Source organism: Lineus longissimus, chromosome 18 (genome assembly GCF_910592395.1).
Source record: "Lineus longissimus chromosome 18, tnLinLong1.2, whole genome shotgun sequence".
Taxonomy (NCBI): domain Eukaryota; kingdom Metazoa; phylum Nemertea; class Pilidiophora; order Heteronemertea; family Lineidae; genus Lineus; species Lineus longissimus.
The window spans coordinates 686359-701496 of record NC_088325.1 but is presented as its reverse complement, the minus strand read 5'-3'; the positions used below and the strand labels follow the sequence as shown (position 1 = coordinate 701496).

General features: G+C 42.2%; 2 protein-coding genes across 3 annotated transcripts in view; both read right to left on the bottom strand.

Annotated features, from left to right (window-relative positions):
• Positions 1-647: 647 nt before the first annotated feature.
• Positions 648-2363, bottom strand: LOC135502397 (squidulin-like). The gene is made up of 2 exons (XM_064795203.1): positions 2036-2363; positions 648-1614 (listed from the first exon to the last, which is right to left on the bottom strand). The coding sequence occupies exon 2, from the start codon at positions 1603-1605 to the stop codon at positions 1123-1125; it is 483 nt and encodes a 160-aa protein (XP_064651273.1). The 5' UTR covers positions 1606-1614; positions 2036-2363; the 3' UTR covers positions 648-1122.
• A 6851-nt stretch (positions 2364-9214) lies between these two features.
• The window catches only part of LOC135502062 (protein amalgam-like), a 37240-nt gene continuing 31316 nt past the window's right edge, over positions 9215-15138 (bottom strand). For both annotated transcript variants that reach the window (XM_064794545.1, XM_064794546.1), the window contains 3 exons: positions 13721-13922; positions 13128-13361; positions 9215-12757 (listed from right to left, as the gene is read on the bottom strand). In XM_064794545.1, coding sequence (XP_064650615.1) covers positions 12567-12757; positions 13128-13361; positions 13721-13922 — 627 coding nt within the window. In that variant the 3' untranslated portion in view covers positions 9215-12566. The remainder of the gene's footprint in view (positions 12758-13127; positions 13362-13720; positions 13923-15138) is intronic.

The following is a 15138-nucleotide window of genomic DNA, read 5'->3' as shown; positions in this document are numbered from 1 at the left end:
CTTAATCTTTTATTCTGAAAATGGACTTAATTTTTGGAAAGAACTGCCACTAAATCTAAAATTAAGTCACCTCAAAAATGTACAGACCATATTGTGTACATTTTTGCATGCGGAATGTGCCCTTTAATCTGCCCACCTCTTCTGTAAGAGTACTAAACGGCTAGCCGCAGTTTAATAGGATTATCATCGCGCCATTGTGCGGAGGGATACTTTAAGTCGGGCAAAGTGGTATTGATGACGGCAGAATTTTGGAATTCAGTCTGTTACAATTGTTTGATATAAAGATGAGACGTATACCATTAGACCACCGCTTTAAGTTGATCTTCATATCGTATTGTTTCCATACAATATACAGCTAGAGCGGCCATCGCTTTTTAAAATGGTAAAAAAATGAATTCCCAAATGAGGGAAAACATTTCGCTTCGTGAATCGCTGGCGAGCGATCGAGGCGCCATCTGGTAACAGATAATGAAAAGAATTCACTCCATACACAGGATTTTTGAAGGGTGATTCTTGGTCTCGTCGTTTCTGAAGGAAGATTTTCATCCAAACGCCTTATTTGGGTCATCGGTGTTTGGGGGGGGGGGGGGGGGGGGGGCACTGGACATATGTGTAGGTAAGCCACTGCAAAGAAGTAACAACGACTCTTTAAGAAGCTATGAACGTTTAATAAGCAAAATAGGCCCTTGATGCTCTTTGTTAGTTCAAATGCACCATGGGTTTTTGGAAGTGACCTCGACACACACTTGAGCCGAAGCAATCAAATTTATAAGACGACTTACTCCCCAAATCGAAAGAGTAAACTTCGCTCATAAAGAACTTTATTTAAAGTGATCGCTCCTCTGAAGAGTGGAAACATCACACATGGAAGTATCCTACTTCAATGATGGTAATTATTCATTATCACCAAGGGGGAGATTGCTAGTATCTCATCCAAGCTTCGCCTATCATCTATACAGTCCGAGTCTCCCAAAGCGATCACCACTTATTTCTATACTCAGTATCGCATTGAGTAAACATATCAGCATCAGCCAATTTGATCCCCTAGTTCACACCAGCGTCCATTTACCTACAGTAGCCCTTTAATGTTTCATACAGGATACGTTTGTTATAGCCTATCGTTTACTCAAAGGTAGCCGCTGGCACCCAATTGAGCCACTTGAGAAATTCGGGGAACGAGATACGCCCGTTTCCATCACTATCAAGTGCCTTCAAAGCCTCTTCCACATTCACCGACTTGGCCTCCGTGCTCGCCAAGACTTGTCTGAACTCCTCGTGATCCAGCGTATGACTCCCGTCAGCATCAAATTTATTGAACAATTCCACAGCTTTCTTCAGGTAGAAATACCGGGTCTTGTCGTGTATTGTCTGAAATCTTTCTCCGCTACGTAACCAGGCTGCGAACTCATCAAATGTGACGTTTTTGTTGCCGTCCTTGTCGAGGACCAGGGCGTATGTTTTGGCCTGGTCCTCCGTGAGCCCAAAGTCGTCTTTCAGAAGGACTTTGAGCTCGTCAGCCCCGAGCCCTCCACTTCCATCCGTGTCGTACTTCATGAATAAGCTCTTCAGCACGATGTCTGGAGTGTTAGGATCAAAATACGACATACTTGGAGACTGAAAAGCGGAAAAATGATTAGCACAAGAGTGTATGGGGATGTGGACAGCAGTTTCTGTGCAAATACCAACTCTGAACGAAGTACATGACCTCCATGACGTAGCGTTGCCTACGACGTTAGATTTCAACACAGCGAATACGATGTCAGGCATTCACGTGAGGCATTCGCCTCGGCCTACAAAATGTGATTCTCGAACACCATAAGGGTCAGTTATCCCCTAGCATTAGCACAAAACCTCGCAATTTCCAGATGAAAGGCCCTAAAGCTCTGGGTGACCATCTTGACCATCAATGTATTGACATTGATCAGCTTCCAGACGACACAGGCGAGGGCTACGGAGGCAATGCCGCTGAAAGCCCGCTCAGTATGAGGATGGCATGAAGTAGACATGCAAAGGATTGACAGCGCAATTTACTTACCTTTACAAACTTGGTGAAGCCAAAAGCTCAACTAGTTTATATAGTGTAAGCCGACAACGCTGATTATATTCCCCAAACCACCAGCTATTTAAAGCTGTATGTAGTGTATGCTTCAACTCCTATCCGATCTGTGTTAATACTCGACAAGACAGGCCTGAATACTAAATAATTGACAATTGGAAAATCAATCAACGATCGCGATCAGGCAATGTAGTGGACGTGTGCATGGTCACACAGTGCAGGCCCACGTGCATACGATGCCCTGATTGTCAGTGGACGCAGACTGAGGCGAGAAACCTTTTGTATCAAGACAAGTCCGTCGACCTAGTTCCTCATTTCGACAACTCTCACTCTATTGAATAATGGTCTATTTAGGTCGCTGGTGTTTGCATCACAATGCCCGTCATAATCAGTAATAGAGAGTAGAATTGTGCCATATTATTTGCAATTCCTGTAATTGGCCTTCATTGATTGCCTAAGTGTTTGGGTCGACTGAAGTGTCTTTCACATCGACCGAAAGACAGTGGTGTTGCACAACGCCACATTATCCTTAGGGTAGGCCTAACCAATGCTCTCGTCATGATGTCTACTAAACACAGTCAACTATGACACCAGCAGCCCAGGGCGGCCAGTGTAACAATATACATGTATTACAGTTTATATTGGTGTGAAATTCATGTGGTGTGAAATAGCATTCCGCGAAGATGACGTCACTGCAGCTGCTGCCCTTTCCCCATCGCTGAATTACAGGCAATGTCGGACAAACATGCGGTTTCGTAATGGATTAAGGCTTTCTAACTAGGGCAGTTAGATTCAATCTGGCACATGTCCGAGTGTTGGAAATACTACATAATTGTTCTGAATATTTCTCTCTCTGACTCTATGGTATCATTCATGCTAAAAACAATGCAGGGTCAAAGATAATTGACTTTGAAATAAGCTCAAATGCGTAGAAATAAGTGTCGATGATGTCCGACTGTCACGTGACTAAAACGTCATCAATATCTTATGCAAATGACCTTGTGGGCTATAAATAGTAACTTCGCGGAATGCTATTCATACTTAATCGTGGCAAAAATAGCATGAAGTAGTCACCAAGTACCTTTGGCCAGATCTGTCAGAAAAACATTATCAGCACTCGAGTTGTACGTGAATGTCACGACTAGCAATCAAAGTGCAAAATCTACCCGGGTTTCCGAACTCAGCAAGCCGTAAAGCGGCACAGTTTAGTTACCATGGTGCTACCCCGCTCGACCAACCCTCACTGCTCCAACAAAGTCCGAGGGTTGGCCGGGTGGATTGCAAACCAATTCCAACTGAAGTGGATATCTCTACCAAAATAAGTTGCGAATTGTTTCTGGAAATGGTTGAGTTCTTTATGAACAATTTGATACGTATATAGTGGTTATGTTTAAGCACTTTTGTTGTGAGAACAACATAATATTGAAAATGCATGTCGGTACCCTTACGCTTCCCTTGATTCTCTCTTCGATTCAAAACCGTTAGAAGTGGGTGTGGGCGTTCAAACTTTGCGTCAACTTAATTGTGGCGTAACATCCCCGAGCCCTAGACTAAACACTTAGTACGTTGAAAAATGAAGTCAGGTCCACTTGCAGATAAATCCGCCCTTGCTACTCCTCGGGTGACCAATCGAAGTCGACCGAGGTGTCCAGTCGGCAAGTTGAATGACTACAATCGCTGCTGATCAATGACTAGGGTCGTGACCAGGATTCCCAACAGAGGAGGGGTTGACTGCACGAAAAGATTGAAGAATCTCTGCTGCTCTGCATCAACACGACGCAAAAATCGCATGTGGTGTGAAATTTATACTTAATCGCAACAAAAATAGCATGAAGTAGTCACCTACTTATAGAATTGGTCTGTTTTTAGTTGATACCCAACATTATAAAGTTAGAGTATCCTTGAAATTCATAGGGTTAGTTCGGGGGGAAATGTGAGACATTAAGTAAAAATGACAAAATTCGAGTTGTCAGACAGATTTATTTGGCTTCATGAAGAATACATAATTATCATAACCGGACGGTGTTGCGGAAGACTGGACCTCTGGTTTTCACTTCCACCACCCATCACTCATAATACCGAGAATTCTTAAAGAAGAATGAACAACTCGTTTTTTGGTGCACCTTGAAATTATGTATATTGACATTCCGTATATGTTGACCAATTACCTCACAACAATATAGTGTATGTTGACCAATTACCTCACAACAATATAGTGTATGTTGACCAATTACCTCACAACAATATAGTGTATGTTGACCAATTACCTCACAACAATATAGTGTATGTTGACCAATTACCTCACAACAATATAGTGTATGTTGACCAATTACCTCACAACAATATACAAGTATGTACATGTGTATTGATCACCCACCTCACAACAATAAAGTGTATGCTGACCCCATTATTAAAAAACTTAAATTTTTCGTAGGACAGTTTGGCAAATACTCATTAAATGTCACTTCAAAGTTGCAATTGTCAGTAGAAACTATTTAGAAATGTTTTGGTGAAAAAATACTTCTTATTTAAATTTTAACATCGAAACACTGGTACTTACAGACTGTTACCATTCGCTGGATAACCTGTCTTGCTGCAACTACAGCTTTCTTTTTCTCAGTGTATAAGGTTTTGAGACATGTTCCCTTTGCCGGGTGAGGTAAAATGGGTTCAATCACGAAATTATTAGTGATATTGACGGACAATGTGTCATCGTCTTTGCCTTTGGGTCTCATTGACATCGCTGACAAACTTTTCACGAAAGGAGTACTCGGTGTTTCATCAGGTGCATTCTTAGATTCATTCAGGACGCGGATCTGTTCTTCGACTTTGGACAGATCGTCCACTCTGTTCTTGTACTCTTGGTCGGCCCAATACTGTGCAACACAACAATGACAATGAACTGCGAGAATGTCCATGGATTGGCTGGGCGTCAGGCTCCTGTTACCACAACCTCCCGATGCCGTTGTCGAGAACGACGTAGAGTCGCTGCCGTTACCTGTGTGTGTAAAACGAATGTAGGTAATAAAGGCACTGGAAAAAAAGGCACTGGAAAAAAGGCACTGGAAAAAAAGGTACGGAAAAAAGGCACTGGAAAAAAAGGCACTAGGTAAAAAAGGCACTAGGAAAAAAAGGCACTAGGAAAAAAAGGCACTAGGAAAAAAAGGCACTAGGTAAAAAAGGCACTGGAAAAAAGGCACCAGGAAAAGCTTTGTTAATGGGCTACCAATCCACAAGGATACAAAGTCGTTATTTTGAAAGAAAAAAAGTCGTAATGACTAGAAACTTTATTTTTGGGTGGCACTTATAAATTGCTGCCAATGCACTCGCTGCAAAATCTTATCATTCAAAGATGGCACAGTCAGGGGAGAGCTCGATCGTATCATATCGTATTGATGTGTAATAAACAGCCTTACTTTCGACTTACCGGTCCGTCTGTAAGTGACGATAGGTGTTAATCGCCTTGTGTCGTTCCACAGCCTGCCTTGACAGTATTGTTGTGGTCTGGAGCTGACGAATGGAATGATCGTACAGTAGTATCCTCCACCCAACTCGGCGGGAATCTTATAATATTCAAAAGCGTTGCAGTTGTTTTCACCACAAAGTTTATAGCAGTCTTGAAAAGTGCAAACTGCTCTTGAGAATATGCCAGGAAAACGGAGGTAACAGTACGACGTCTCTTTGCATCTTCCTTGCCCGTGACTGAAACCAGGTATATCAACTGAAAAAGACGAGACGAACATGGCATCGTAATGTCTATTGTGACGTCATATCACGTGATCACGACCCATATTACTGCTCGCTATGGCCAATCAGAATCAGTCTACTGACAGCACCAGCGCTGAACACATCTCCACGTCTCACTGTCTGGTGCGCTCCTGTACACAAAAACACCAATAGACATGAAATATTGCAATACCTAGTATGGATTCTTCCTGTGTAGAATAAAATTTACAGAGCAGAACTTCCACAAATAAAAAAGACGTTTGGCGTGGCCAAAGTGCGGAAATAATGTCTCCGCTAAAATACACTACGAAATACACTAGGCAATGCACTACGCGATACACGGTAGAGATGCAGTTGAGTTTGTTATTGTTTTGACTTAGAAGCCCGCCCATATCATGATATATTCATGTATTCATGAAGTATGAACTCATTTCTGTCCCATACAACTCTAAGAACAGTCAATTTCTCCTTAAATCATCACCGAAACGGCGATATCCGCAGGAAGATTTCGTTCTAGTGTCCGAAAATGCATGATCTTACAGGGGCGCTAACTCGACAAATAGAGGGGATCTATGGGGATCTATGCGAGTTTTAGGTCCTACAGGTCTCGAACTTGTAAAATCTGTAAACATGCCTCCAAATCCCATTATGATAACTAGCATATACCCATGGAGCGGGCAAAGTTGAAATGTAATATACATTAGTTAAATGGGCACGATGATTTAGCTACATTAAATTTCTATTGGAGTACGCTATTTTGCACAATGCATTGAGACCAGTGACAGCAGGTCCTGTTCCAAATAAGGGCCTCACATATTAGGCATATCACCTACCCACTCCCGTACCCAATGCCACTGTCGGACCAAAGCCAGGCGCATGGAGAGATGCAGAACGCAATTCAAACTGACAACATCAATCAGTAAAGAATAAAACAAAGAGCAAGCGCTGGCCACTGTACATATTTTGTCCATCCTGGCATAACTGTTTATTGATACCCTGACTGCATGTTCCGGTAGGCCACTCTGCAGAATTTGCCTTATCACTCAGGTCAGTGATTCTCGAATAGAACTAAAATAGAACAGGCTAATCATTAATCTCCCTGCTAATACCCTGCACCATGAACCAGGTTGTATAGCACTACATACGTGCTGGAAGCTGATACTGATGTGGCAGGGAGAATATGCGTGAAGTTTGTGTATGCTTTTGAGAATGAGCGGAGCTCTCCAGTCGACGTGCTCTCTGAAAAGTTGTTATTTATTCTAAAACCACGAAGATATTCGAAGTTGTTATTTATTCTAAAACCACGAAGATATTCGACGTATGACACCCTCAGTGACACTCTTACGTATGATCCAGACCTCCGAAGCCAAAGGTTGCAAGAATTCGACGCATTTCCAAGGCCCAATTTTGAAACAAAAATTACCTCCTAAATAGCGGCCACAACGCGCATTATAGTATAGATGAAAAGATTGCCCCATATCTGGGAGACTGTTTTGAAACCATCGCTAATTTTGGAAGATCGGTGCCAGGTTATTTGGTTCTAAAAACCCTATTTTCCCCCATCAAAACAGCACTTTTCATTATTCAAATGATAACTTATTGTCTGAAGACTTATTTCATAGCAGAAAAGTACTAATAACTCTGATTTGATGCGAAAAATCTAACTTTATTTGATTTGGCCGTGGATCGAGTTTGTTTACAATATGCAGCGCCATCTTGGAAAAGCCGTGACGTCACCGCGGTATCCTCCTTGCGAGGCGCCGATAGACGAGACGAGGCAGAGTCCGGGGCGTCGGACTCGCGGCTTATCATCGCACCCTGCCCGGGCTGGGTCGTTTTCACATTTAATTTACTGCAGTCTTTTAGCAAATTGAGACAGCGTGATTACAGGCCGTACTAAGCTCCTAAACAGTGGTCGAAACACTGAAAACCGTGAAAAATTAAGTCATGACTGGATTTTGGTCGGGAATACAATCCCCAATTCTGTTATTCGATAACGGGAAAGGGAAAGGAAAGGTGAAAGGGAAATATCCTGGGCGAAAGGATCCTCCGACTGGGATTGCGTAAACTAGGCTTCAAATTTGGTTTCCGTCTGCATGGTAGTAATGGTTCAAACTTACCAACATTGCCACTTGACGTCGTCTGGTTTGCTGCTGGAATGCACAAGACACCTGATAAACCAAGAAGAATATTATTGGCATGCAGCATTTAGGCTGGTTTGTTTCACCGTTTGAGTCATAGAGAATTCTCACTCTCTATTCGCTGAGGACCTCTGGCAGAGGTTAAGGAGCGTTTGCCAGAGGTGTGCAAGGAGATTGTAAGGAATTGGTTGCCATATCCCTTTTGAATGGCGGGCCTTGTCTTCGTGAGAAGGTCATATAAATGGCAAACTTCGTGAAGATTTTCCTCTGACCAAATCAACAAAAAGTGGGATTTGGTTATGCATTGTATATGTAGCTTACCTATATTGAAAATGACGAAAGTTGAAAGCAATACAGACATTTTGACTGCCATGGTCGATCTGGATATCTCTGAGAACAAAATAGGACTCTCTTCGACTGGGGTTGGTTGGGATCGTCTTCTCTCAGCTGGTGACCAAGACAAAACAGAATGCTCATTTATACCAAATAAATGTATGCAATAAATACTTGTCAATACCAGTGGTTGTTATTGTAATAACTTTATCAAATCTTAATTAAAACTCATCCAATAAAATACGATTAATTTTTATGAAGTAAGGCAGCAGCTGGATTATATTGTTCTAAGTTTGAAATATTGTTTTTGTATCATATTTTGTCTATTTTTTACGGCTATGGTTATGGTTTTTACGGCTATGGTTGCGGACCCACTCATTCGAGATGTCAGAAATATCATGGATGGATTAAATCTAATCTATACCATAGACAGAATAAAATAATATGAGAGTCACACTTCCCAGTAGTATGCGCAGCAGATTCATCAAATCAGTTTGTAACATGATGAAGGGGGAAATCGGAGACCCCGGAGTATTCTTACGCTGTCAGAAAGGGTCACCCAGTCTTAAGAAGCCATCGGAAACGTCTTTCTTTCTTTACACAACGTAACTATAAAAGGTAAGGGGAGTTATCGAGAATGAGGACGTCCAGATATGAGGGGGGTCAGGCAATACGGTGTCTGCAGATTCCGACAGACTGTGGCTGTCCTCGTGAGTCCTTGGACCATGGATGTGCTATTGATCCAGATATGAGGGGTCAGACGACGGGTCCGGATATCAGAGGACAGACCCTTGCGAGGGGTATCGAGACGGAGGGGGGGGGGAGAATATCTTGAGAAACAAATTACATCCACCCGTTCTCTTCCCCATGGAATCATGAACACATCAAACGCACTCCTGCGTGCAACTTGACTTTGATTTAAAAAGAAGCAAGAACAATTGTTTTATTTACAGTTATATTATTTTGGAAGGTTTCATTTTATTACAAAAATGCATAGTGCCATGTCTCCACAAGCCACTTATTCACTTTGAGATATAGCTGACAGGTCTAAATCCTCCCAGGTGATCCCGAAGCTGTCACTCGAACTGAACCATGTACCTGCAGAGATGACCTCGTTTTCGGTTGTGCCCCGGGGATAGTGGCTGTATTCGGAAGAAGGTCATATTGCACGTTACGAACATTCCCGAGTGCTCGGCTTCGGCCTACGTGCGGGTATATATGACCTGTCAGCTTTACTACTATCAGTACAATACGGCGAACCGCCAAATTTGCGCGCGCTTGTTGTTTTGGCTAATTTCGCGAATAAGATCAATTTGGTAGTGCTTATAATGTCCAATTGGATTCTCAGCTCTAAACACAATACATGTACATGTACATGTACTTTGTTTTTGTAATCCCCCAAAATGAAGAAAAGTACTTTATTTTTTTTTTAAATTCGGCGAATCTCAAAAAAAGAGAGGTGCGAAAATGTGGTAGTTTACAGAATCAAATAATATCTTCAAAGGGACCGGTACTGCTATCCTTTTTTTATTATTTTGGTACCGCAAATGATGGAATTGATGCATTTATAACACATGGTCGAAGAAGGTCTTCATCGATACGTATGATGTAAAAAATGTTCGCAGACATACAAATATTACGACAGTGTAATTGACTTCCACAATGCGCCACCTTTTGTCAGGTCGACGGAACTAATTCAGCAAGTTACATCAACTCTTTGGCCTAGGCCGTTCATTTTAATAGAAATATTGATGTTGAGATTCATCAATTTTGTAAATTTCACCATTGCTGTATTGCACACCTATAAACACATACATAAGGATTAAGTCACGTTGACATGTTTTGTTAGTGTACGGCGGCGATGTTTATTTCTATTTGCTTGTGGCACATGGACGCGCAGTAAACACAAACGGCCCTTAAAGCTGAACTGGGCAGTAAATATGTCAGTCGCTCGGGGACTGGATCTGGATGTTCATCCGACACACTGACTTTCCTTGACGCAGTCGCCTCGGGCGGTTTTTCTCCGGCAGTTCAGCTTTAAGTCACGCTTACAAAGGATATGAGGTACTAGTCAACGCGAACGACCTAAGCTCTAGAAACAATGACATAAATTTTCATAAATTATGTACAATTTGTGAAGTGTCTCCACGCAAAGTTCATTGAACCTCGCTGTACATACACATCGTGCACGCTACTATAGGGTGTCACAAAAAAGATGGGGCAGGAAAGCTGAAAGTTCAAACTAGTGCTCGTGGAAGCAGTGAACATAGAGGAACAACATTGCAATACGTCCAAAGATTATGAATTTGATATGAAAACACTCATTTTTGAGACACCCTATAGTTTAAGGTATATTCTTGCAAACGAGTGTAAAATGTACTTTTATTACGTGTTCGCGCTACAAACGTAAGCAGTTTAAACAAATCTCTTGAATTTACACGAGTAATGGCACAACCGATGTTCTATTCGAGAAACATACGCCTACAGGGTGTCCCATTACTTCTTGTATAAAACCTGGCAAAGCTTTATGTCACTACTAGTATATGCAGCAGCTATTAACTAATCGATACCAGTCTTTCAATAAATTTATATTCCTTCTGTACAGAAGCACAGCTACTTTGCATTAGTTTCTCAAGCCGGTAAATATCGAGACCCCCCCCCCCCTAACACACACATAACAACGCTCCATTAAAAATAATTACGCCTTCCATTTTTTCTCTTTACCAGTACCTTCTTAACCCCCTTCCACTATACACACATCCCAAAGCAGGGCGATTTTGCCACTTCTACCGAATTAAGGTACATTTCCCATACCAGAAAATATTCCGGACATTGAAGGAGGAATTAGTCGCAGCAGATGATTTCTTGACAAAATGACTTCACGCCAACATGAAAATGTCATGACGTCACAACAAGAAATAATGATGAGTACATGGCCTCGTTGATCGAAACAAGTTTTGTTACAACTATGATGTTAACTTGACTTGGCATAAGGTCTAATGGACCTTACTGAGGGGGATAACGCCCAGTTCAGTTGACACCAGCGTTAGTGACTAAACCTGTTTTGAACAGCAATGCCCAGATGACGTCCAACGCAACTGTCATGATCGTCTGCCAGTGAGTTTGCAGCTTTGAACATAGCGCTGCTTAGAAAATAAAGCTCCGTTTATTTTGCTGCACGGGATATGAATGTTGATGGGGCGGAAAATAACCAGACACAAATATCTACAGAAGTTTACAAAGCTAACCAATTTTACTGTAAGTTGACAGCTCTTTGGAGTAAAAAACTCTAACGTTTATTGAAGTTTACTTAACAAGAAGATGTACAAAACCCCTAAAGAAATCTTCAAAGTTAATGCCCGTAGATTGAGCAATGTCCCGGTAATGATTCGCTCTCCCGTCCGAGAAACGCTCCACCGAGAATGGTTTCAGTTCCCATTCCCGTAATCGGAACTGTGAAAACGGGCATCAGCGACAGGGATCTTGTGCTTGCAACTGTCGGATGATTATGTTTCGAAGGCGCCTTTGACGTCGTCACCAAGTTATTTTGGTTTGCCAAACACCTATGTATTGTCTTAAGCTGACTTTACGTGAAAGAGTGAATTGAAAGCAATATTGTACTGAGGCCTGTTTAACGGATTCCTGTTCCGAGATCGAGAAAACATGCCCAAATACTGATGACGTTATACGCATAAGTGAGTCATTCTCAGTGGAGCGGTTCACAGATCGGGATAGCGGAAGCTCACTGTTGTGTTTTGTAACCGTCTAGTAGCACTAGCTTCGAAATACCCAGAATTATTGTTGACCGGTAAGGGTGTACAACCTTACTCAGATGTCTCGTCCAAAATAGCTCGTTAACCAGGCGCTATCTCCTTAAATTCAGCTCAGTAAACTGGACCCCATGTTAAAGATAACGCCAAGTTAGTTACCAAGTTGGTAAGAACAACTGTGGCCATGCCATACATCGAATACATGAATGAGTATGCAGGAACGGTGGACTTTCAAGAGAGTCGGCCATCTTGGTTGGATCGGGGGTATCCAACCTATCAAATCCCCAGCTACTAAGTACGTGTACTAACATCGCGAGGCATGTTTTACGTCGTGTATATTATCGCCGATATTTCATTGGAAATACGTCATGACATAAACGGCGGTGATACACGCACGACGTGGTGATATTATGTCTTCTAAATTTACATGCATCATGTATCTGAGTGAACATGATTCGCCTCTGTGGCAACTTCTTGGCAAGGCAATCCTCAATCAACCAATCGGAATTTTAAAAAGGTGCACGTGACAGTTTATGCAAATCAGGAAGAGTGCCATTGGTTATTGGTATGTACTAAGGCTAATACTGCTGCTATCGCAATTAATACCATAGAGGAACTAAATGTGGAGCCACTGTTTTTAATATGAACGCAGAGTTTAGCGTTGGAGCTGCATCCAGTCTTGGGAGTCGGTTTGTAGTTTTCACAACTCGGTCCCTGGCAGGTTTTCGTTTCTGAAAAGAAATGGAGGAGAATGAGGAAAACAGGCGAATGAGTTTTCAATTTCAGGTCTCTTGGCGCATTATCTAACCAGTATTCACTCCCCGAATACTCCGCATATTAGCTGTTGGAGGTATTCAATGCTAGTGGTCGGTTCCAATGCGTTTACAGTTCGTGATCCTCTGATTTTAAGCGCCATATTACCCAGCCTGGTTGTCTTGCCCTGACTGTGACCGAGAGGCGGGGGAAGGGATGAAATGAATTAGTGGGGGTCCAAGCTCAGATCAGTGTAAACAAATTCATCTCCTTTACATAGTCAGTGGGTTTAAATCTACAGATCTGTAGATGGACGTTGTTTTTGGACCACCCTTTATACTCACTCACCAAAAACAGTTATTCCATCGTCACCATTACCGAATCTATTTACAGCTTTGCAAGTATAATTTCCGTAATCCGAGTCCGATACATTGAGAATCTTCAGTATAAAATGTATTTGTTTTTCGCCTAGCAATGCCTCAATATTCGCTGTCGTAATCTCGTATTTTCCGGGAGTGTTTTTCACCTCCTTTAATCCGCTCTCCGTCTCGAAATGCCACGAGAGGACCGCTGCCGGATTGCCTGAAAATGGCAATAGAAAGGTTCGGATTGTGTTACGAGAACGAGAATGGTAGCATTTCAACGACACGAAAACGTTGCATTTCATATAAAACATGGATCTCGCAGGTATCTAAAACTACTCACTTTCCCAAGATCGGACATTATATCGCTGAAGAGCCCTTTGATACGAAATACTGGCCAATGTTCTCAGACATTTAACGTTTATTCAGTGCTGTGCCTTTTTCTCGTGAAATGGACTACAGGTCACGCTGACTGGTTATAGGAGTTCCCTCGCCAGTTGCTTTCAGCTTGGTCGAACGGCGAGAGGGATCTTTGAAAAATACAAAACGTACGTATGTATTCTATACATTTCAACTTACTTGCAACAGAACATCTGAGTTCTGACCATTTATTCTTCCCCGATACTTGGCCAACCTGAGAAGCTATGGCTTTAATTTCCGGTTTGAATAAGACTTTTACTGTCACCGTTGCCTGGGCGTTCGGTTTGACGCCATTTTGAGCGCTGCAGTAGTAGCCGCCGGCATCGGATCTGACGATGCCCATAATTGTATAAGGGTTTCCCTGAAAAGACAGCAGAGGTTAGGATCATTTGCAAAGAAAAAGGTATGTCTGTGCTGTCGGTAAAGCCAGGAAGTGGTGTTTTTTAACAATTAGTCAGTCACGCGATCAATGACAGACCTACTGTCTCTTGTTTCACTATTGGTCTTGAGCTATTAGGCATGTTTCGCCAGCCGATTAGTTCTTTGCATGCCGATTAATGTATAAGGTACTCCTAGTCAGAAGGTCCATTAAAATCACCCCTCACTTCGGAACTGAATAATAGAGGGACGTGTAATGTGATAATTTCTGTCGACATTCGTGAAAAGGCTACGAGTACCTCTGAATGACATTTGCATAACAACAGTGCAGCGTCACAGCCCACGTGCATGACCTCGTACCACGAACACCACATCAGTGGTTCCACCATGCTATAAAACATACCACGTAACCTATATACGAGGGTCGATAATGTGCAAAGCAAGAAGCGGACAAAAAGCGAACTAAAATGTCTAAAATATTATGTACAATAAAACTTAAATTTTTAAAATATTATATACAATTATTCTAAGAACTGAACGAAAAGAAAATACACCTTCAGCCATGTTGTTTTCGGGACCGTGCTGCATTCGTATTGGCCAATTGTGCACCGGAGACGCCACCATCACTCATAACCTGACCTCTACTGGCATTCACAGACACACAACATGCCCCGCGTCACTTTTGTTAAAACGAAAATCGGTCATGGCCGCCATTTAAATACATTGCATGCTTCCACTTCCTCCGCTTTCTAGGCGAAAAAGGAAGCACGCTTGTATGTTGAGCGGACTTCAAAATGGCGAACTGATCTTTCGTGCTGCCACCTTGTGGGTAGATGCAGTACTAATTATCAGGACTTCGGAGTTTCAGGTCAGATATCACTACCTTTACAACAAATCCAAATGCCACTTTGTCGTGAAAATGAACTGTAGACTTTGGCATTGTTGCCAATTTGTGAAGTATACTTCTGTGAGCGGGGTTTGCTGCTGTCACCATCGCAAGCAAAAATAGGATGCATGCAAAACGATTTAACGTAAATAAACGTATGTACAGGCACACCGAAAACAACAGCCGACCTCCGAGAGGTTTCATGTGACGAATATGTTTGACTCTATGAAACACAATCAAAAGAGATTTTCTTTGACTAGATGATCAACCCAGTTTTGATTTGAGAAAATGATGAAAAAAAGTTTGAGTGTGA

Excerpts from the sequence above, each read along its gene's own strand:
- LOC135502397 (XM_064795203.1), bottom strand. The coding sequence starts at position 1,605 with ATGTCGTATTTTGATCCTAACACTCCAGACATCGTGCTGAAGAGCTTA.